Here is a 21433-nt window from a genome sequence, read left to right as displayed (position 1 = left end):
ATTTTCTTTTATAACTGTGTTTATCTTATACTTAAAACTAATAAAAAAAACAAAGAAAATAAACAATATATGGCTAAGTAAAAAATGCAGCTCAATTGAAGCGGATATTTTTTGAATCCGATAAGATGACATGCAAATAAACTACGATGGAAACATATTTACTGAATAAATTAACTAAATGCGAAAAAGAAAATGTAATTTGCCTTTGCCTTCATGTGATCATGTGAGCAAGTATAAAAAAAAAAATCCAAAGCAGTTTCCCTGATTTTTATTACAGATTGTTCTTCACCAATTTCCCATTGAGTGACGATTTAGTTCTTTTGAACACATGGGGTGAAAACGGTACTTAATTCATAAATGTTTTATGCGATTTCCCAATTTTGTGCACAAGTTAAATTTGCAACTTTGGATGGAAACACCTTAAATTGAAGTGTAAACGAACATAGTGACTAACTAATAGTGGACACAATTTGTAGATAAGATGGAGAAAGTGTTTCAGTAATATTAAAAAAGTTTTTAATACTTTTTTGGCAGAAACACTGATTACCAAATTAGACTAATGACCTAATACTGTATACTGTATAAAGACATTTCCATTCTAACCAGAGTGCGGTATTCCAGATCCTCTCTCAGCAAGCGGTTATCATTTAAGGTGTATTTGGCTTTGCCCGTCACTGCATCCACAGGTCCTTTATCCACCTGGTGTTTAATCGCTCTGAAGAGCATGTACAGAGACTCACCAGCAGAATACTGAACACAGAGAGCACAAATACAATCATTTATGACAATATGACATGGATAATCTACTCAATAAAACACTAAGAAATTATTTTATAATTCTCTCAACTATCCTATAGTAGCAACTCTCCTAGTTCAGTGAATTTCAATTAAAACATAAACAAATCTTTTCAATCTTTTCAAAATTTTCAATCCTAATGCACAACATAGTGCATCTTGCTGGGTCTCAAGAGGTTGATTACATTCTTAGACAAGTATTTTACATTGGTAACAGTAATCATATTTTTCAGAACTGCATATTTGTGTCATTAAAATAAAACAATTCCAAATGTCTCATCTACAAATATTAAATTGTATCCAAAGTAGATATATGTATTAAAAACCAAACAATCCCACCAATTTTCATACACACCCTTAAGAAGGCATAGAGGCAGATGGATATCCAGTTGGTCAGGAGCTTTTCAACTACTGTCTCAGTTCTGAAAAGAGAATTAAAGCCTCAATCATTCAGTCACTTTTGTTGATTCATATTGGTACTTCTAATGTCAGTTAATCCATCAGTCTTACCTCCGCAGCATGAGTTTAGGGTTCTTGGCAATATACTGTTCCACCAGATCGTTCAACAGGGTTTTAAGTATGTCAGTGAAGTATTCTAGTTTGCTGTGAAGAGCCACAGTGAGCAAAGATGCCACATATCCTCTGTCTCTGGGTGAAAATGTCCTCTGGCTTTCAAGAGTGTGGATAAACTGTAGGAAAGAAACATGAGAGAATAAATATAAAAAGGTGGAAAGCATTATCATTTAGTTATTATGTTAGTGTATTCATTCACAGACTCATACACAACTATTTAAAGGTCTTAATAAAAAAATTAAGTTCTGACCTTCAGAAGCTAGAAAAGATATTTACATGATTCCAATAAAACAAAATAAGCATAATTTAACCTGATCATCCTGTTAAAAAAGTTCTCACCCCTGGCTCTTAATGCAGTGCGTTGCCTTTTTGAGCATTAGTAAATGTTTGCACCTTTTGTAATAGTCGTGTATGAGTCCCTCAGTTGTCATCAGTGTGAAAAGATGAATTTCAAAATCAGTCACTGTTGGAAAGGGTTCACATACGCAGAAGACGCTGGTAAACCAAAGACTGTGCAGGTCCTGGATTTTTGAATCAATTAGGGACTCATGAACAACTATCACAAAACAGTTGTGGATCATCAAGGAATTAAAAATCAAGCACATCTAAACTTTTGAATAGGGACATTTTTGTAAGTGAAGTTATTTTTTCATGTGGACTATGTACACATCTGTTTTGTGAAATAGCAGTTACACTGTATTTTGAGGTGTCCTTGTTACAGTGTAATTACACAAATAGGTTCCGAGTAGTGCCATCTTTAGTGCCATCTGTAACATTTTCAACTGTTGTTCTGTCTGTACAGTACGCATGCATCGTTTCTGGCCATTGCGCCATATCTCACTGGGTTTTCAGAGTCTCACACCACACACTTTGCATTATAAGATGCTGTCAAGTTAAAAGATGTTCTAAGCTCAGATAATACACTCAAAAGTGAGGAAAAAGCTATTATTTCCACTACCTTTGTGAGGAACAGTTTGCTGTTGAGGAGATTAGATAACTGAATGAGTCCCTGCTCCACCGTGGCCCGCCGACACTCCTGCACATCCAGGTCTCTGTGAAGTGGAGACTCACGATGTCCAGGAAAAAAGATGCGTTCGGCATACATACGGTACTCCAAGAAAGGAATTCCTGATCCTACCAGATCACTCGACATATCCATCATTTCAGTCATCAGGTCTGAGTAGATTCAAGAGTCAAATATACGAAGGTCAGGCTTACATGAGGGACATTTTGGGAGGGAAAAAATTAATGGCAAATACTGCACTAGATAATTTTTTATTTGTTTAAATATTTCAAAATGAAATCAACTCCTCAGAAGCTGGGGAACAAGTGGGCTGTTTTGACTAATATTTCCAAATGGTATAATTTTATTTGCTATTTTAACCACTGTGAAATAAACAAATCATTGGAGCAGGTGTATATTTTCTTTTTATGAATGACGGGTTAGACGGGTACTATTCTTAAACTTAATATTAAAATCTTATAACTGTCCTCTGGTCTTATCCTAAATGTACCTGTAAATTACCTGTGAACTCTTTTTTGCAGCGGTCTCTCACACTGGTCTCTAGATTCTCCAGCTGGATCTGAACTTTTTTATAATCTCTCAGAGCCTGTTTACTCTTTCTCCTAAGAGAAATGAGAGAACACAAAATAAATTCCATTCATACACCAATCTATAAATGTTTCCAAAATTAGTTATTGCATTATTCTTGCATTCAGGAATGGACTGGCCATAGGTAGCAAATGTACATGCTACAGAGTCATAATTACATATCCAATGTCCAAATATGTTGAAAAAAAGCTACACTCTTTATAGGGTACTAACTTTTTCACAGCACTATATAAGCACATTCTTTCATATTACATTTCATACACACCTGTATATAAACACGATGATAAGTACAATAAGAGCAACAAGAGACGCAACTGCTCCAACCCCAATTTGTGCCACCAGTGGAAAGATGGAGTGGCTAAGAGAATCATACTGCACTTGTCCCAGTGAAAAGTTCAGGTTTCCCATATGCACCTGAATACAGACAGACAAACTATTATACACCACTGTTCATGCAATACAATATTCACTGCAAAAATGCAAGTTTACAATCACACTTTCAGAAAAGATGATGTAGGTGCAACCTGAACCTTATAAGGCCTGACATATGAAATAATAGTCCAACATTTTATTTTATTTTTTTAATCGAACATTTATTGAACCTTTAGACAAAATCTATATTTTGTATTATATGTATATAATTTATTGTATATGTATGTATATAAAAATTATACGTCTTGAGTACCATATTTGATACATCAGGCTTTTATGGCTCATATTATGATTATATTATGAAAATATTCATTTCATTGTTGTCACTGTATCTCCCAATAATATGTATTAGTAAGATGATATTTAAATGCTTAGTTTTCTGATTAAACCTCTGTGGTTTTTATTGTGGGGGGTAAAAAATAAATAATGCAAAGCAGTACAATGACGATTGAGAAATGTACATATAAACATTCCTCAAAAGTCAAATTTGTCAGACTTTTCAGCAAAGTCAAGTCACATTTATTTATATAGCGCTTTTTACAATACAGATTGTTTTAGCTTTACAGAGATAACAGGACAATAATGTAACAAAGTTTGTTTCCAGAAGAAAATAGTGTCACAGTCCAGCTTAAGTTCAGTAAGGTTTCATTTTTTTTGTAAAAAAAGTTATTTATTTAGTTCATTTATATATATAGCCGCTCTGGAGAAAACTGTGATGTCATCACCCAGCTCAGATCAGTTCTCATATAGTGGTGTCAATGCAGGCAGATCAATATTATTGTTGAATATTAAATTAAATGTAAAATTTAAGAAAAGTTTTAATCATGTTGATAACTTAGAGTTAGCCTAAGAAATGTGCGTACAAAATCTAATACAGTAGCTTTATAGGGTTAAGCTCAGTCTGTGTGTGTTGAGAGGGTGTTGGCTTCAGGCTTACTATAAATTCTGGAAAGGCGTCAGCTCCCTCTCGCTTGCGTCCATGCCTGAGGGAGAGCGGGGGCTGCTGGGGTGGTGGCTCACAATAAAGGTGATTATGTGTCAGAGTTTTAACAGTACAAACCCCCTCACCAATCAGCGCTACTACTTCCTCTTTAAAGATGGCCAAGTCTAAATTCTCACCCTGCGGAAATAATTGAAAAGGGATACAAGAAAAAGTTAAAAGAGGAAACATGAGATTAAGCTTTTAAACATGAGTAATAAGTAATAATTGGGTGATAATGTAAAGTGACCTAGTCAATATCGAAAAATAAACCCTGACAACAGGATTTACTGGAGAGTCTTGCACCACCCTGAGGGCGAATATTTTACGATAATGACCTGTATGTTATTTTAAAGCAATGCACAAAACAATCAACCAAGCAAAAAGACAAAAACTGCAGTAATATTAATCCTGAAGTCCCCTGAGATAATTTTCAATACAATTGATAACTGAGATGCAAGATGGTGCCAGTTCCATTTGTATGAAATGAGAGATCCGGCAGTGTGATACAAAGGACATGAAAGTAGCACCCGTTTTAGTTAACAGGATGAATGTTGCCATGGAGTGAATACTAGGAAATATATGACCGCTGAATGCTGAGATTGGACAATTAGACTCATGGGAATGAGACAATTAGCGCATCCAATTTAATCAATATTGACTGTCATGATAATAAATAAATAAAAATAATATCTTTGAATTTATAGTTTTCGTGTGACATCACATCCTTATAGGAACGCCCACTTGGAGGGCAAAACAAGGCTCCATTGACCGCCAGTTGTTTTTCCCAGGTTTGTACTAAATACTAATGTAGTGAGATAGTGATATTAAAAGACCAAATTCAGTATACAACCTATTGATGATGCATACTATGTATAGCAAAGTTTCATGTTAAGCGTTTCGTCAAAGAAATCTATTATAAAGAAAACTTAAACATTTAGCCAATTGCGTTCATATTCTGGGCTCTTCGGCTCACCTGTACGTATAAGTATTTTCAGTAAGGTGTATACAAAATTTGATCTTTTACAATCACTGTTTAAGTACATTAAGGCACTTTAAGGGTTTTTGACGTTAAAGAGATAGTTCACCCGAAAATGAAAATTCTGTCATCATTTAGTCACCCTAAAGTTGTTCCAAACCTGTATGATTTTATTTTCTACTGCTGAACACAAAAGACGATATTTTGAAGAATGTCAGTAACCAAACAGTTGATAGGGCCCACTGACTTCCATAGCATTTTTTCCCCATACTATGAAAGTCAATGATTTCCTCAAAATATTATTTTGTGTTCAGCAGAAGTAGGAAATTAATACAGATTTGGAACAACATGAGGATGAGTAATTTTTGGGTGAACTATCCCCTTTAAACAGTTTGGAATGTACCGCTATTTTTAGTGATTGGAATACTGTGTGTGTGTGGTGGTGGTGGTGGGGGGGGGGGGGGGGGGGGATCGCATTTGGCCAAAACAAAATGTGCAGGCCTGTACTACAGTTCTATGGATGTTTTGTCCTCCAGGTCCAGCGTGACTGTTAAAACAGAAAACATTACAACAGAAAAAGCCCCACTAACCTCCACAGATATGACTGATCCAGGTTTGTAGCGATATGGTTTTGTGGGATCACCATGGTTCAGCGGGTGCAGGGTTGGGTTTGGCTCATAGGTGAAAGGTGATTGGCTGACAGAGTTAAAGTCAAAGCGCAAGTTATCCAACAAAAACTCAACCTGCATATGACCACCAACTACTTGAGGGTCTACACCAGGGGTCCGACACAACAGCAGAGAGGAGGTTTTCACCTCACAGTGCTCCTCAAACTACAGAGAAAACGAAAACAATAGAAAGAGACAACACTGTGTAAGTGGACAAATCCACCAAAATATTTCAGACAAAATGATGTTTAACTTTAGAGACTGTTAACCAAAGACTTTAATCTATAATACTAATTTAAAAAAAACCTTCATAATCAAATAATGTGTTGATTTAAAAAAAAAAAATAATCAAAGAGACAGATTTATTTTAGAACGAAGTTTTTCTTAAATTTCTCATTTTGTAACAGTCAACAAAATAAGATTAGAAAACACCAATCGCCAACCAATGCACTCACCATAGTCATATATCAGATGTGAAATCATATTGTAACTACATGGTTCTTAATACAAAATGAACAGCTCATAATGTATTTATGAATAATCTAATGTCAACCAGTTTGTTTACACCTTGAGTTGATGCCTTGAATGAAGCAGTGGGGAGAGATTTCGAGAAGGGGCTACAAATTTGTGAATTGTATTAATGTACTTTAAATTTATGTTTACTAGTTATTAGTCATTTGCAGATGCTCCTTTAATAATTAACCTTTTTTGGACCAATCTGGTGAATGTTAAGTGTTTTATTTGGAAAAATCTTGAGATAAATTAAAAAAGCCAAACAATAAAATTCCCCCCAATTTTATTTTTTTTAATTGAAGGCATGGGTTATTAATCTGTGGGCAGGAAATGAGGGAACGATTTAGTAATCTGTGCGTTCAGTTTATAAACCGAGTATAGATCTGCTATTGAACTTTCAGTTTGTGTTGTGTGTAGTTTAAGTAAGGTTGAGATTAAGCAAGGTTAAACTGAAAATCACCTTTTTGAATGAACAGTATGTGTTTTCTGTACAGTCTGCTTCTTGCACTTCCACATCTGTTACATTCCTAGTTTTTCTCCGTCGCCTGCGTTTCTTCCAGGGGGGAATGGAGTCTGGAGGGACCACCATTACTTGCATCCGAGGCTTCTGTACCACATCCAAATTATGTCCCAAAACTTTAATTACACGCCCTCCGCTGCAGTAAGGAAGAAATGTTAAGTGATTAACAAGAGCAGAGAAAAATCGCATACAAAAGTCTTTTTTTAAAAAGCCCATTTTAAAATAAAAGCTCCTAGACACAGACCAACTTTAATACAAGTCTATAAGATTTTTTTTTGGCACATTTTAGGGTCAGCCAGACAAAAAAATTAAAGTTTGTTGAACTAAGTCTGGTAAAACTTAAACACACACCTGATAAAGCTCTTAGAGGGCATGGCATGTGTGATGTTGGGGTCAGGGGTATAGTAGTAGCCATTGGCATGAAGATGTCGCTCAATGTTTCCATACCGCACAGTCACCCTGTGCTCTCCTGTCCCATTACTAGCACCAGTCAGACACTTTATAGTGTCCTCCTGAACACTTGATATTCTGCAGAGGGATAGAAGAGGATAAAAGAACTTCCTAATCACAGACAATACTCATATTACACCAAATTACAGGAGACGGTTTTCCACAGTGATACGTAGCACTTACAATGAACAGGGCACATTCCCTAGTAGGACACTGATATCAGTAACACGACCAGTCAAAAGATTTCTGCCTGTGATTGTCAGAGTTGTTCCTCCTGCCCGTGGCCCTTTCTGAGGAGAGATTTCTATCAGCTTAGGGTCCTTAAGGGATAAGATGAGAGATGAGAGATACAATCAGAGGAAATTCTGCATCCAAGAACTAAAAAACTACAGCAATTCCACAACAACCATCTTCACATAACAACAAAGCTCCAATGCACATAATAATCAGATGACAAACAAGAAATGGAGGGATAACAGAGGGAGGGAGGATGTACGATATGACTTTAGGCATTTACAATGTTTTAGAATGTGGTGAAACCTTAGAGTTAACCATTTAAGCTGCATCAATGCACAATATGTATAGGATACACACTGAAATTGAACCTTACATATGTTGTCTCTATCCCACAAAACTTCTTTTGGCTCAAAAGTCTGATCTTTTATGCACAGGGGCAAGTGATTTAACTGTGCAAAATTACTATTCTTTATATATAAAGAGATCATTTACTCATCATTTGTTCCAAACCTGTTTGACTTTCCTTTTTCCATGAAACATAAAATAAAACACTCTGAAAGATGTACTGGTCACTATTGTCTATGCAATTACAATGAACGGGGACTAGAGTGTTCAAGCTTCAAAAAGGACACAATAAAAGTATTATAATCTTTTTTTATAAAAGTAGTCCACAGAACTCGTGTGCTATTTATCCAAATCCTCTAAAGCCATATGGTACGTTTGAGACAATCAGGCCGAAATATAAGTCGTCATATCTATTCCGCACACAAAGCTATTCTTTATGATATTCTTTGGTGCTTTTTGTTAAATACTTTACTTTCATTATACTGAGTTGTATATACATTGGCCAGAATGGAAGACAAAGTCATATGTTTTTTTTTTAAATTAAAAATGGAAGTAATTTTTTTAAAATATAGCTAGTTAATAGTAAAATGCAAGTTAACCTGGTAGCTGAATTTTTGACTTGACAGGCCAAAGCCCCCACCAGAGACTTTCACTAAGATGTGACCAGACTTCTCCTCTCCACTGGCTGTAGTTGTACATATAATTCTAAAGAATGGAGGGTAAGAAAAAACACAAATGGGTGAGACACAAGGAAGAAAAAAAACATATGGCCAAATATTATTTAATCAGTGTAATAAGTGAACTGCAAATACATTATGGTGTTTACCTGGTGGATATTTCATATAGATGTGGTATAACAGTGCAGGGAACAGCAGCAACAGTCACAGACTGAAGGATATCCTGAGCTTTCTGTCCCAAGTTAGACCCAGAAATGGTTAAAGTAATGCCTCCTTCCACCAACCCTGACAAAGGCTCCACCTAGGGACAGAAAACCAACAGCTTAAGGATTGATTTTTTAATATGTTGGAATAGATTTACATTTACACTTACACAATTGGAAGGGTTTTTATCCAAGTTGACTTACAGTGCTTTTAAACATATCTACTGTAGAAGTCATTTGAAATGAATGATTACTTTTGATAATTATGCATTAATTATTGCTCATAGGGCCAGATTTACAAACAGCTTGCACCAGCGGAAACCCTTCTTTTGGCATTAAAAAACTACTGTCAAGAATGACTGAAGACGCAGTAAAAATTTGCTAGAAAAGGCATGGACATTTATTTTTTGCGGCTGATCTTATTGCATATGCGTTTGTAGGAGTTTCTTTTCAGACGCAACATTTATGGGAGGAGAGTATTCAAATAAACCATGCAACATGATTTACTAAGTCAATTTACTGCTATTTGTGCCATTATTTAATGCTGCTAGGAGGAGGCACCACAGAGAACAGAGTGCAGTCCGTGTGGTAGAATAGAAGGGAGAGAATTTTTTCTAGTCATGTTCATTTATTTGGAATGCCAGATGTTATCCGAACATATTGTTTGCCAAGCCATGGTATTTTTAATTTACTGCGCCTGTATTGTTTGTAGATTACCCACACCTGATTTTCATCGGCTCTGCTTTTTGTTACCCTGCGCTAAATTGTACTGCTCTTGGTAGATTGCGTTGGTCATAATGGAAATGAGCTTCATTTTTTATCAGTGATTTGATCTGGAGATTCTGTAATCTTTCAGAAAATGCGTAATAGCACCCCCTACCGTATAACAGTGAAAATAAGGAAAGTCGGAAAATTCCGTCAATGGCGGGGAAGCGTGGTCTCATAAATGACAGTAAATTCCGTCAATGGCGGGGAAGCGTGGTCTCATAAATGACAGTAAATTCTGTCAATGGCGGGGAAAGAGTTAACCTGTTCAATTTATTCATCATTGATGTATGTCTTTGAATGGCACAGCATTATGTACCTATTGCAAGTCATAAAAGACGGTATGCATTGACATCACTTTCCCGCTGGAACACGCCCCCTCAGCTGGACTGAGTGGCAAAAGAGCCTTCTGCGTGACAGGATTTAATAGGGGAAACTGTGTGAGTAGGTCTTTGGTGTTTTAAGCCCCCAACGGCGCCTTCCAGGCAGCGAGGGGATGGGTAGGTTTAAGGTTGAGGGTAGGGTTAGCTGCCTCTAAGGAGCCATTGGGGGCTTAAAACACCATCGAGCGTGTGAGTAAAACAAACGAATTTCGGTCTAAACTAAAGGCTGGACTCAATATAGTGTTCCTTACAACTTACCAAAGATCAAATGATCCATGGAAATTGACATGCAACCAGGAATAGTGTTTCCTGACATTTATATGTGCCTGATTTCGATGCCGGGGACATACATAAAGCTAATTTGCCTGTGAACGCTTTATATAAATACAATATAGGTAGGTCTAAATCCGGGTGTTCACTTATACCAATGTTATATATATCATCATATTGTCCAGCCTTAAAACTTTTATAGTTTATTTAAAAATATCCAATTATGCAGAATATAAGATGGTAAATATTTAATTGATGAGTTATCAATACAATATATAAGGTATGATTTTACCCCAAAATTCAACATATTGACACAAAATGATGTTTCGCTGCATGGAGTCCAGTTGTTTCTATAAATTGCAGCGATCCATTTGCTTCTCTGTTCTGTAGCTTTCGGCAGTCAGTAAAAATATACTTCAGATTTCTTGTCAAATCTATTTGTACAGTCAATCTCAAAGCTCGTTCCCATTTTAGATGTGTTTTGTATGTTTTTCGTGGCATTCATGCTGAAAACCAATGCTGCCACTCCAGCCGACGGTGACGTCACGTGCATACCCTCTTTACAGACATACACACACAGCTTCCACTCCCTTACTCTCTATGTGTGTGTGTGTAGAAGGTAGAAGGGGAATAACAGAACCGAGAAAAGAAAAGGCCCCATTTACACCTGGCATTCAGATGCTTTTCAGTCGATCTGATTACAAGTGGTCAAGTGTAATACGAAAGCAAAATTTATTTTGTTTATACTTGTCTTTCAATTAAAGTTTCTTAGAAGTTACAAACTACATATATATTCCAAAGATGCTGCATTTAGTCAAGTTTGAGAAAATGTAACAAACCAAATGAATCAGAGGAGCAGGACAGGTCATTTGGATGTGTTGAGAACAGGAACCTCTGTAAACGCAACCGGTCCCACACCACACACAGCTGTACTTCTGATCTGCAGTGTGACAACGGCTACAGTCCGAGTGTCCAACTGTACAGTTATATAACGTCACTGCAGTAGAGAAAGCACACAGAATCACAGTGATCAGAGTAAAATTCAAATACATGAGTGAGATTCAGTAACTGGATTTTCAAAGAATTGTGCAGCTTTATTTAGCAACCCTTCAAACAAAAACAGATTATCAGGCCACAGGCATGACTAAACAGAGCAGGGGGAGACGGACAATAGGAGACATTATCAAGAAAATAAAAGGAACATTCCATGAATGCTGGTGTTCTATTACTACTTTGTAATTTTCCTCTTTGAACCATTCAAGTTATTAAACGCACGTCATTGACTGAAAAAAAAAAAAAAAAACATCTAACAAATACTTTATTTATATTCATTAATATAAAGGAACATTAATCACTGTTGTACATTCAACTTATGACTATTGCAAAAAAAAAAAAAAAAATTATACACATACATGTGTGTGTCCTGATACATAAAACCATATAACTCAATACGGTGTCCTTTCTTATTCACATGCATGCATTTTGCACAAACAGCTCATCATGAGCATCAAAAGAATTATACTCACCATAAAGATCAGTGCTGTCAATATGAAAAGTGTCTTTTCTCTTTACATACACCATGGCATTATACTCTCCAACTGGCTCTTCATAAGAATACTACAGAACAGATGGGCAGAATTTACATAGCATCAATATCATCTGCAAACTGCAGTCTTTTCTCACAGAAGCATACATTTAAAACTGCTACATGTTGTTGTTGTTGTATCTTTAATTGTTATTGGCATTTGCCTTTATTTTAGACAGCATTGTAGGGAAGTGACAGGTTGGTTTAAACCAAGAGAGGCAAGGATCTATTTGCAGCAGTTATATTAATAATATAAATTAAAACAAATCACTAGAGCATACCAACTTACAGTAAATAATGACGAGAACAGACAAAAGACTGAACTAAACAGAGGGTATAAATACACAGGACAAAGAGAAACAGGTGGGACTAATCAATTAACAAATCAGTAACTAAGGCAACTAAGGAAACCGGAATCAACACTGAGAGGGAACAACAGAAAAAAAAAAAGGGAACAGAAATACATGACAACAAAAAACCTAAGTGAGAAACCCAGCAATGACACACATCGGAGCATGCAACAAAACAGGTAGCCATAGCAGAGTAGAGATTTTTCTGAATTGTGTTGATGCTGTACCTGGTGGGCATGACAAGTGATGTCAAACCGCAAAGGGTTTGCCTCATTCAGCGTCACATCTGCATCAACAACCACAGTTTGCCCCTCGATCACCAATACACACTCATACGCCAGCTCTTGGTCCTAGGAACAAGTGTGTGTTTAAACATGTTTTTAAATGCAGATGTATATTTTTTAAGAAAGAAGTGGGTGTTTGTTTGTTTTTACCTGATAGAGATGCAAGTTTCGGGCTAGCAGAGAGATTTTTCTCTGAGTTAGGACAGGAAGCAGAGAGGATCCTTGAATCTTCTCCACACACGGGCAGGCTGATGCCCCCCAATTGACAAATGTGCCTTCATCAGCCTGTTAAATAAATAAAAAAAGGTCAGTTACACCAGAACATATGGCAGTGAATATCATGTCATCCAGTGAAAACGAGGAAGTAGGAAAAGGTGTATTTTATAAATATAGTGTTCCCAGTGTACAAATTCTGCATAAAGTACTAGCATAAGGTAGAAGAATAAACATGTATTTCTTGGTCATGATTTGATTTGTTAATGCATACTAAATGACAGAGTGTGTATCGTCTGAATCAGCATATTTTCTTGTTTAATTTCATGTTTAATATTTATTTAAAACTTTCATGTTTGTATAAAAATAGAGATATGGTGGAGCAGATGGGCAGTGTAAAGAGCTCATTTCAAAAAAAGTTTTTGTTGCTGTACAATAAAATGTTTTCTTTTTGATCTTGTTGGATTACAGTGCTTTAAAAATAAAACAAGGTTAGGTTAAGGGAAAGAGTTGAAGGGAGTTTGTATACCAATAGTGTAAAAAAAAAGTGAACTTAACTTTTTAACTTTTATTAACAGAAATGGCAATAATTTACCCATAAATAAACAAATAATTAGCTATTATGTAATATTTAATACTTGTTGTAATCATTAATTTTAAGGTATTTGATATTTTGCAATCCATACTATGGGCATAGCCATTTTTAAATAGTTTATGGTACACTTCTGAGACACCATTTCCAGTTTCATTAGCTGTATAAAAACATTGCATTATGCTTCTTGATGTTTGTTGTCATATATTACATAAAGTGTAATATGCGAGTATAAAGAGGAAGTTTATTATTCCAAACAAAGCCTCACCAAACTGAAGAAACTAAAGAAAGAAGGGTAGGTTTTTTCGTTTTGCTTATAATTGTAAAGATAAATCTTGCTTGGTATCAATTCTAAATGTTTGGACTCACCTGCAAATCTGCCGAGTCATACTGGTAATCAGCATCCATGTCTGTACTCTGTAGATGGAGGTATACTGGGGGATCACTGTCTGATTCTCCATCCCCTGATAAGATCGTAGCTGCAGAAAATGTTGCGTTGTCGTTTTCTACCAGTTCTACCTCCTCGGTTTCATCTGGAACCAAATCAGCCTCCGCACGGTCAGTGATGATAATCCTATTCTCTGAAGCCATGGTAGGTGACACCCTCTCAGATATAGCCAAAAAGTCATTTGATTCTGAATCAGACACGTCTGGTTCTGGATTTGAAGGTAAAACTGTTGTTTGGGTTTCATTTGTCAAATTCAACGTTTCTGTCGAAATGTGAGGGGTGCTGGTGAGCGAAGTATCATGTGTGATTGGCTCCATTAATGGTGGCAATTCAGTGAGCGTGATTATCTCGGTCTCAACTGATGACGATGGCAGTGATATTCTTTGCTCCTCCGGAGCTTCAATGACTGATGGCAACTCCGTTTTTACAACTGCTTCCAAACTGGAAAGAGTAACCACATCAGTGTCGGTCTCCCCCAGAGCCACTGATTCAATATCTGTAACAAGAAGCTCTTTTTCTGAGAGAATCTCCTCCAGCAGAGAGAGCGTGGAAGCTGGCTGTAATGTGGTAGCCAAGGTCTCAGCTGTGGAAGAGGGGAAAAAGGCACTTGTGGGCGCAGCAGATGGCTTGAAAGTGGGAGAAATCTGAGTTGATGGTGTTGGTTTCACAGGTGCAGGAGAGGTTAATGATTCCAGTGTAGAAGTTATAGTTTCAGTTATTGAGGCGGCAGTAGTCTGAGTTTTAGTATGAGCCATGGTTTCAGGGACTTTGTGTGTTGAGACTGGTAAGGTCATGAATGCAGCTCTAGAGGCTTTGGTTGCAGGAGGTAGGGTGGGGAGAGATTTCCACTAAGAGTGAGAAGTGCAGGAAAAACCAAGAGAGGCACAACAGTAAAATAAATAAATGAATAAATAGGTACATATAGATGGTTATTAAAGGAACTATTACAAATGATCTTGGTATCCAAGATCCATACCCATAATAACGTAACCATATGTTTACACAGCAAAAAAATGATTTAGTTGTGATTTTGATTAATTTAAAGACTCCCAATGGTTCAAGTTTTAATGTTGTTTATATGTCTATGTGGTGTTTTTAATATGCTTTAAGACAAAGCATGTACAAATTCATTATCAAGTATTATTCTGTTGATATGACAAATCGCATACATTTAGCAATATGGTGGGTGAATTGTGTATATGTATATTTTGATGTACTATATGCCTTTACCAATGACGTTCTAAGTTGTTCAAAGCGTTTGTAAAGATGCTGATTTTTAGAAGGCAGCTGTCTGAGATGGTTTGTGCAAAATTAGCAACACATTATTAGTTGTTTGATAGCGTAGTCAAGCAAAAGACTAATCATAGTAATTCCCGTTATGTGTCAGACGTAGAGAGCAATACATAAAATGCATTACCATTCTGATACATCGACTTGTAGACGAACCTGTATAATTAACTCTTCCACTTCTTCTGAATCAGTTTCTGATTCAAACATACATAACTGATTTAAATTACTAATATTCATATTCATGGATCCACGTATACTTAATGAAGTAAGAGTGTAGAGTCAAATTCAAGCTAATTTAAGAATGATAATTTCATGAAGAAATTATTTTCACAGGAAAAAAAAAAATGTCATTTTAGTGATCAAAGATGAGTTAAGGGATAAAATTATGGACTACAGAGGGACTTTAAACTAATGCATTTGGCATGCTTTTATCCAAAGCATTGCATTCAGGGTACACTTAATTTTTTTTATTCAGTTTTTGCTCTTCCAGGGTATAGACCCATGACATTGGTGTTGTTAGCGCCATGCTCAACTGTTTGAGCTACAGGAACTCTATAGGCTATTTATGAAACATAGCTTTAAAATCTCAAGCTGTGTTTTTCCTATAATTGCATTTTCTTTGCTGGCTGCACTCAAAAACAGAAATACAATTCGACTAGTGTAGTCAGATTCATAAATGAATGACTCTTCTGGGCTTATGGGCCAGATTCACAGAGAAAGTTACTGAAGATATATATTCTAAATAAACAATATATATTCTTAAGTTCTCAAATAGTTCCTTCAGAATATCTTTTCATAAGAATTAAATACAGGCGGTTTAGTCTGAATGTGTTGAATGTGTGTCTAACACAACAAATTTATATATAATATATTTGTCCATCTATGAACCCAATTTGAGATAACAAGCACGTCATGATGTAAAATGTGCAAGTAGAATTAAGATAAGAACATTTTGAAAAAGTATTGTATTTGAGGAATACAAAATATCCTCTTTTTTTAAATTCTGAAAATAAGAAAATATGAGATAAATACTGAAAAATGGATGTTAAGAATAATTTGAATCTGCCTCCTGGTTCTTTTAATGAATTGGTCAAATGTATTTTGTTTACCAATTATTTGGGAGAGGGGGTTAACAGAATGCTGTAGGAAACAGTGTTTTCAAGTTTGAGACATGTCATTTTCACCATACAACACAGAGAGAAAGTACGGCTGGTGATGTAATGACTTACATGTTCGTTATAGATTATCAGTCCCTCATCGCACACAGCCTTGTGGGTACACATATGTTGCTTCACGCACCAATTGCATCCCCAGTGACTCTGCACACAACCATGGCAGCTGTGAAAGGAAGGAAGGAAGGAAGGAAGGAAGGAAGGAAGGAAGGAAGGAAGGAAGGAAGGAAGGAAGGAAGGAAGGAAGGAAGGAAGGAAGGAAGGAAGGAAGGAAGGAAGGAAGGAAGGAAGGAAGGAAGGAAGGAAGGAAGGAAGGAAGGAAGGAAGGAAGGAAGGAAGGAAGGAAGGAAGGAAGGAAGGAAGGAAGGAAGGAAGGAAGGAAGGAAGGAAGGAAGGAAGGAAGGAAGGAAGGAAGGAAGGAAGGAAGGATTAATTGGATCCAAAATCATTAACTGCAGGTAGAGTATTTAATCAAACAAAGACATAAACTCTTAGTATGATTAAAACAACTTAAAACTTAGGGAATGTGCAACAGTGGATTTTACAATGATGCTTAGAGTCTTCGACAAGGGTAGAATTCTGTTTGTTTGTGCCCAAAATATGTGTGTGTTTGCAACTCACGGCATGCTTCCTGCAAGCTGTTTTACTGCTGTGCAATCATAAAAGGTGAATCCATGAGAAGTCACAACAACATCATGGAACCGCAGAGACAGAGTGACTGTAAAAAAATCTGATTCAGAGGAAAAAATCTGATTTTAGCAAGTAGAGTTCATGTTCATTCATGACTTTTACAGATCCATCACTGTTTTTGCTTGTCACTTTCATGTTATCGTTTGTGTCTCACTGCTTGCTCTTTGTAGACACAAATACAAAAGCTAGGTTTAAACTTGCTTGGATTTCATCTAGCAGATGTGAAGCATTGATTGATTTCAGCTGGGGGTTTGTGAGATAGGAAAAGTGACATTAAAGTTGTTCCATATCGGTATGACTTATTTTTCTGCGGAACATGAAGGAAGACATTGGGGTCTAAAACAAAACAAAAAACATTTTCAAAATCTTTTGCGAAGCAAAAAGTAAGAAATGCATACAGGTTTGAAACAACATGAGTGTAAGTAAATGACAGAATTTAAAACCTTTAAAGGGATAGTTCACCCTAAAATGAAAATTAAGTCAAGCCAAGTCACCTAGATTTATATAGCGCTTTTTACAATACAGATTGTTTCAAAGCAGCTTTACAGTGATAATAGGAAATTAATGCAACAAAGATTGTTTTGGCTGTGCAGAAGCTCTAGTAGAAAGTAATTGTCTAGTTCAAGTAAGTTATTAATTGATTCATTTCCGTTGTAAAAATCATTAGCTACCGGTATTAACCTCAGGGGCCGCTTATACAACACCGTTTCAACTAAAAACAGAAAACTTTTAATGCGTTCTGGCTGTTCATTTACACAACAACGGCATTTTGGTGGCCTGAGAATGCAAATTTTGAAGTAGGTTTCAAAGAGTTTTGAAAGTGATACTGTTATCATCTCTGTGTAAACGTTAAAAACGTAAAAACGGTTTTGTCATGTCGATGAGACCTTCGCAGGGGATAGTCATCGTCATATCTTCGCAGATAGATAGATGGGAAGTCATCATTTATTCACCCTAGTGTTGTTCTGATGCCGTAAGCCTTTTTTTCTTTTTATTAATCTTGAGTAGTAGTATAGCTTTTTAATGCCATGTCAGCATCTGAGACTATCTTCATGGCAAAAACGGAGTTTTATTAATCTTGACTTCTCACAATTTGTGTGCTTTTTCTGGGCAAGTCAGAGTGAACTGCGGCACTGATAGTCTCATGAACGCGCAGTCAAGAACAGAAGACTAATAGCCAAGGTCAAGATTTTCGTTAAATAATATATTTTGGTTTGTTTTTCACCAAACCCTATCGTATACCCCCAGAACACCTGGAATATATAACACGTTTAACATGGGACCATTCTGTGTTACTTTTATTTAAAAGCTTGATGCTGGTTACTATTCACTGCCATTATGGATGAGCGAGCAGGACAGTTATAAAAATTCTCCTTTTGTGGTCCGAAAAAGAGAGAACGTGATACTGCATTAGAACAACACCAGGGTAAGTAAATGATGACTTAATTTTCATTTTAGGGTGAACAATTCCTAAACATATTTTGGAAGCTAGGACAATAGACCTTAATCAGAGAAGCACCATATTTAATTTTTGACAGGAATTTGAAAACAAGGTTGTGAGGGACAGAAGTACACTGCGTACAACTGATTGCCCTGTTGTTTAATAACATACCGATTGTCAAGCTGACAAAACGTCTTTCTGGAAAAAAAAAACTCCATTAAACAGTTTTGAAAGTTGTGAAAATTAAATCATCTATGACCCCTCACAGATTCGTTTTGATTGGTGTTAAATTCAACATGGCGTCTTAACCTGACTAAGGTCTATGTAATCCATCTAAAAACTTCTACCATCTGTCAAAAAGTGCTCCTTTTTCAGACTGGTTACACTGGCATGCTCAAAACTGAGTACCGAATCAAGTGTTTATGTGTCAAAAGGAGGACACTTTTTTTAATGGCTCATGAAAAACTATGTTTGTTTCTATTATTATGTTTTACTGGCCAGGCCTCCTGTGTCAAAATAAAAGTGTTATAAATACATAAGAGACCTGACTATTTATCTGGCAATACCCTCACCTTGACCTGGTGGCACAGATGGCAATGTATATATGTGTGGAGAAGAGCAGGTGACACCAGTCTCTGTTACAACAGCCAAACTTGGCCTGTCGTGGAAGACACAAGAGTAAAACTCTCCTCGCTCCAGACTGGGAAGACTAGGGATGTATAAAGATATCTAAAAGGAGAAAAAATAAAGAGAGACAGATAGAATTTGATTGGGATCTGTAAGGATTAAAATTATACTTTTAAGAAAAAGGGGGAGGAGTGATTTTGGTTGTGTCTGTGCTTAATAATTGTCACTGTAGTGAATCAAGCTTAAACAAATAAATGTATCTTGTATTTTATTGTGAGGCAGTGTGTGGTACTGAATAAACTTTTTGAGCTGGATTATTTAAAAAAAAAAAAGTAAATGTGTTAATATGTGAAACACACATTTCTTCTCTCCTCTCGGCTGATGTTGGATGGATTGAGAAACTCGACGCTCAGGCATTGTTGCTCCATGTCAAAGCTCCAAAGCCACTGATCTTTCTGATCCCCACGCACACACTCATTACGCAGGCCACACCTGATGCACAAAGACACAATGTTCAACTATTCAAAATAAACCATTCTGAATATGAGGTTGTTTTCAAATAGGAACTTACTTCCCCTCAAGAACACACCAGCCACAATATGGATCATGAGCCAACAAACAGGACTGACAATCCAAATGCTTTTCACACTCTGCTACAGGCCTCTTCTCTAGCTGTGTGAGCGAAGTAAAAAAACAAAACAATGTCAAAATAAAACAGCAGAAGAATATATACATACATGTTTTAATGTATTACCTAATTAGCTATTTCTGATCAGAGAAGCAGCACACGTTTATGTCATTCAAATTACTCATATGCACATTCGTGTTTATCAGTAATCTGATATGATCAGTAAACACGATAATCTGTTTATGCAATGAAACAGTTGGGATATTTAACATTAAGTTCTTCATTCAGGTTTTTTTTTTTTTTTTTTAGGGGTGTGCCAATTAAAGCAACTTCACATCAGCAACTTCTCATTGGTCAGTCAGTTTTGTCTGTCTACATGGTTGAAGAATACATTTAATTTCAGTACTATGTGAGCCTGACTCGTTTCTCTTAAAACAGTTTTGGTTCACATTGTCTTCCATTATATGTTTCGATATAAAGTGGAAATTAATGGAAACCAAAACTGTTTGGTTGGTTACCAACATTCTTTAAAATATCCTCTGTGTTACACAGGAGAAAGTAATACAGATTTAAAAAAAATTAATAAATATGACATCATTTTCATTTTTGGGTGGCCTATCCCTTTAATATAAGGTTTTTGTTCTTTTTTTTTTTTTTACATTAATTATCAATTACCGACAAGAACTACTTAACAACACTGACACTGTCAATTCCACTTCAATAATGTGATAGTTACCATGTTACTTGTCAAGACGTATAGATGCTTCTCTTGATAGTCAAGCCTGAGCTCTCTGCTTATTGGTGAATTTGGCTGAATTGAAATGACTGCATATTCTTCCACCTCACCGTTTGGGCCAAGAAACACCTGGAAAAAAAACACACACCTTCTGACCAAAACTGAGGAGGAAATAAAAATGTTCTAAAATTAAATCAAAACTTCACAAGGCCCAATCTCTAGATTTCGTAGGGTTACATCCAGACTAGACATGAATGAAATTAGCCACCACACTGTTTTCCAAATTTCCCATTGCAGCTAAATGACTGTAACAAAAGGTACAACTCTACCTAGTAGAGAAGATCCTCTGCTGCTTTATTCTTGTAGGGATAAAACATCAAGCAAATACATACAGTACAACATACCATGACAGAATATATAGAGCAAACCAGTTATTCCTGAAACTACTCCTCAAATTATTGCCACTTCATTAAAATAATACAAAGATCTAGTAGAAACCGCTCTATCACACTGAATGTCATTTATCACATTTTGAAGTAGATCTGCTGCAGTGAAAATTAGTGTTACTTATAAAATTGTCTTTTTGAGAACTATTTATTAAGATACGAAGAAATAAATCTAAACTCTCTTTGGTTCCACATAGGCTGTAATAAAAAAAAGTAATATTATAACAACGTAAACAAAATCCCACACAAGGATCCTGTTGGCATAATAGCGGCTGAAATAGTGGTTGTTATGCAATGAAGAACACGCATCACATAATGAGGAACTTCATCCATGTTAGAAATTAAAGAGAAAATGGGTACAACCTGAGGCTGAAACAGTAGTCAGCATTTTATATGTTAATAAAATCAAATCCACTTGTGCTTTCCATTTTTAATGATGCATTAAGCACCATCTCTTCAAAATTGTAACATGATTTAAATAAGATCAATCTGTTTAGATAAGATTTACAAAAAGATTTTACAAAAAAGGA

The 21433-nt window shown here is 36.1% G+C and overlaps 1 protein-coding gene across 1 annotated transcript in view; it reads right to left on the bottom strand.

Annotated features, from left to right (window-relative positions):
• plxnb1b (plexin b1b) overlaps nt 1–21433 on the bottom strand; it is a 52729-nt gene that overhangs the window by 11835 nt on the left and 19461 nt on the right. Inside the window, exons 5-28 of the mRNA XM_082136668.1 lie at nt 20458–20586; nt 19665–19765; nt 19453–19585; nt 19039–19195; nt 16957–17065; nt 16393–16501; nt 13795–14721; nt 12771–12905; nt 12564–12686; nt 11928–12018; nt 11241–11398; nt 8930–9081; nt 8703–8808; nt 7705–7841; nt 7423–7599; nt 7012–7207; nt 5961–6203; nt 4350–4532; nt 3246–3394; nt 2894–2994; nt 2327–2544; nt 1306–1484; nt 1151–1217; nt 604–750 (exon numbers count right to left, since the gene is read on the bottom strand). Of these exons, the coding sequence (XP_081992794.1) occupies nt 604–750; nt 1151–1217; nt 1306–1484; nt 2327–2544; nt 2894–2994; nt 3246–3394; nt 4350–4532; nt 5961–6203; nt 7012–7207; nt 7423–7599; nt 7705–7841; nt 8703–8808; nt 8930–9081; nt 11241–11398; nt 11928–12018; nt 12564–12686; nt 12771–12905; nt 13795–14721; nt 16393–16501; nt 16957–17065; nt 19039–19195; nt 19453–19585; nt 19665–19765; nt 20458–20586 (4227 nt within the window). The remainder of the gene's footprint in view (nt 1–603; nt 751–1150; nt 1218–1305; nt 1485–2326; nt 2545–2893; nt 2995–3245; nt 3395–4349; nt 4533–5960; nt 6204–7011; nt 7208–7422; nt 7600–7704; nt 7842–8702; nt 8809–8929; nt 9082–11240; nt 11399–11927; nt 12019–12563; nt 12687–12770; nt 12906–13794; nt 14722–16392; nt 16502–16956; nt 17066–19038; nt 19196–19452; nt 19586–19664; nt 19766–20457; nt 20587–21433) is intronic.

The sequence above is a fragment of the Leuciscus leuciscus genome, assembly GCF_965113295.1.
Source record: "Leuciscus leuciscus genome assembly, chromosome: 14".
In the NCBI taxonomy this organism is placed as follows: Eukaryota; Metazoa; Chordata; class Actinopteri; order Cypriniformes; family Leuciscidae; genus Leuciscus; species Leuciscus leuciscus.
Note: the sequence above shows the minus strand (reverse complement) of the source record. Positions and strands in the feature narration are given on the sequence as shown.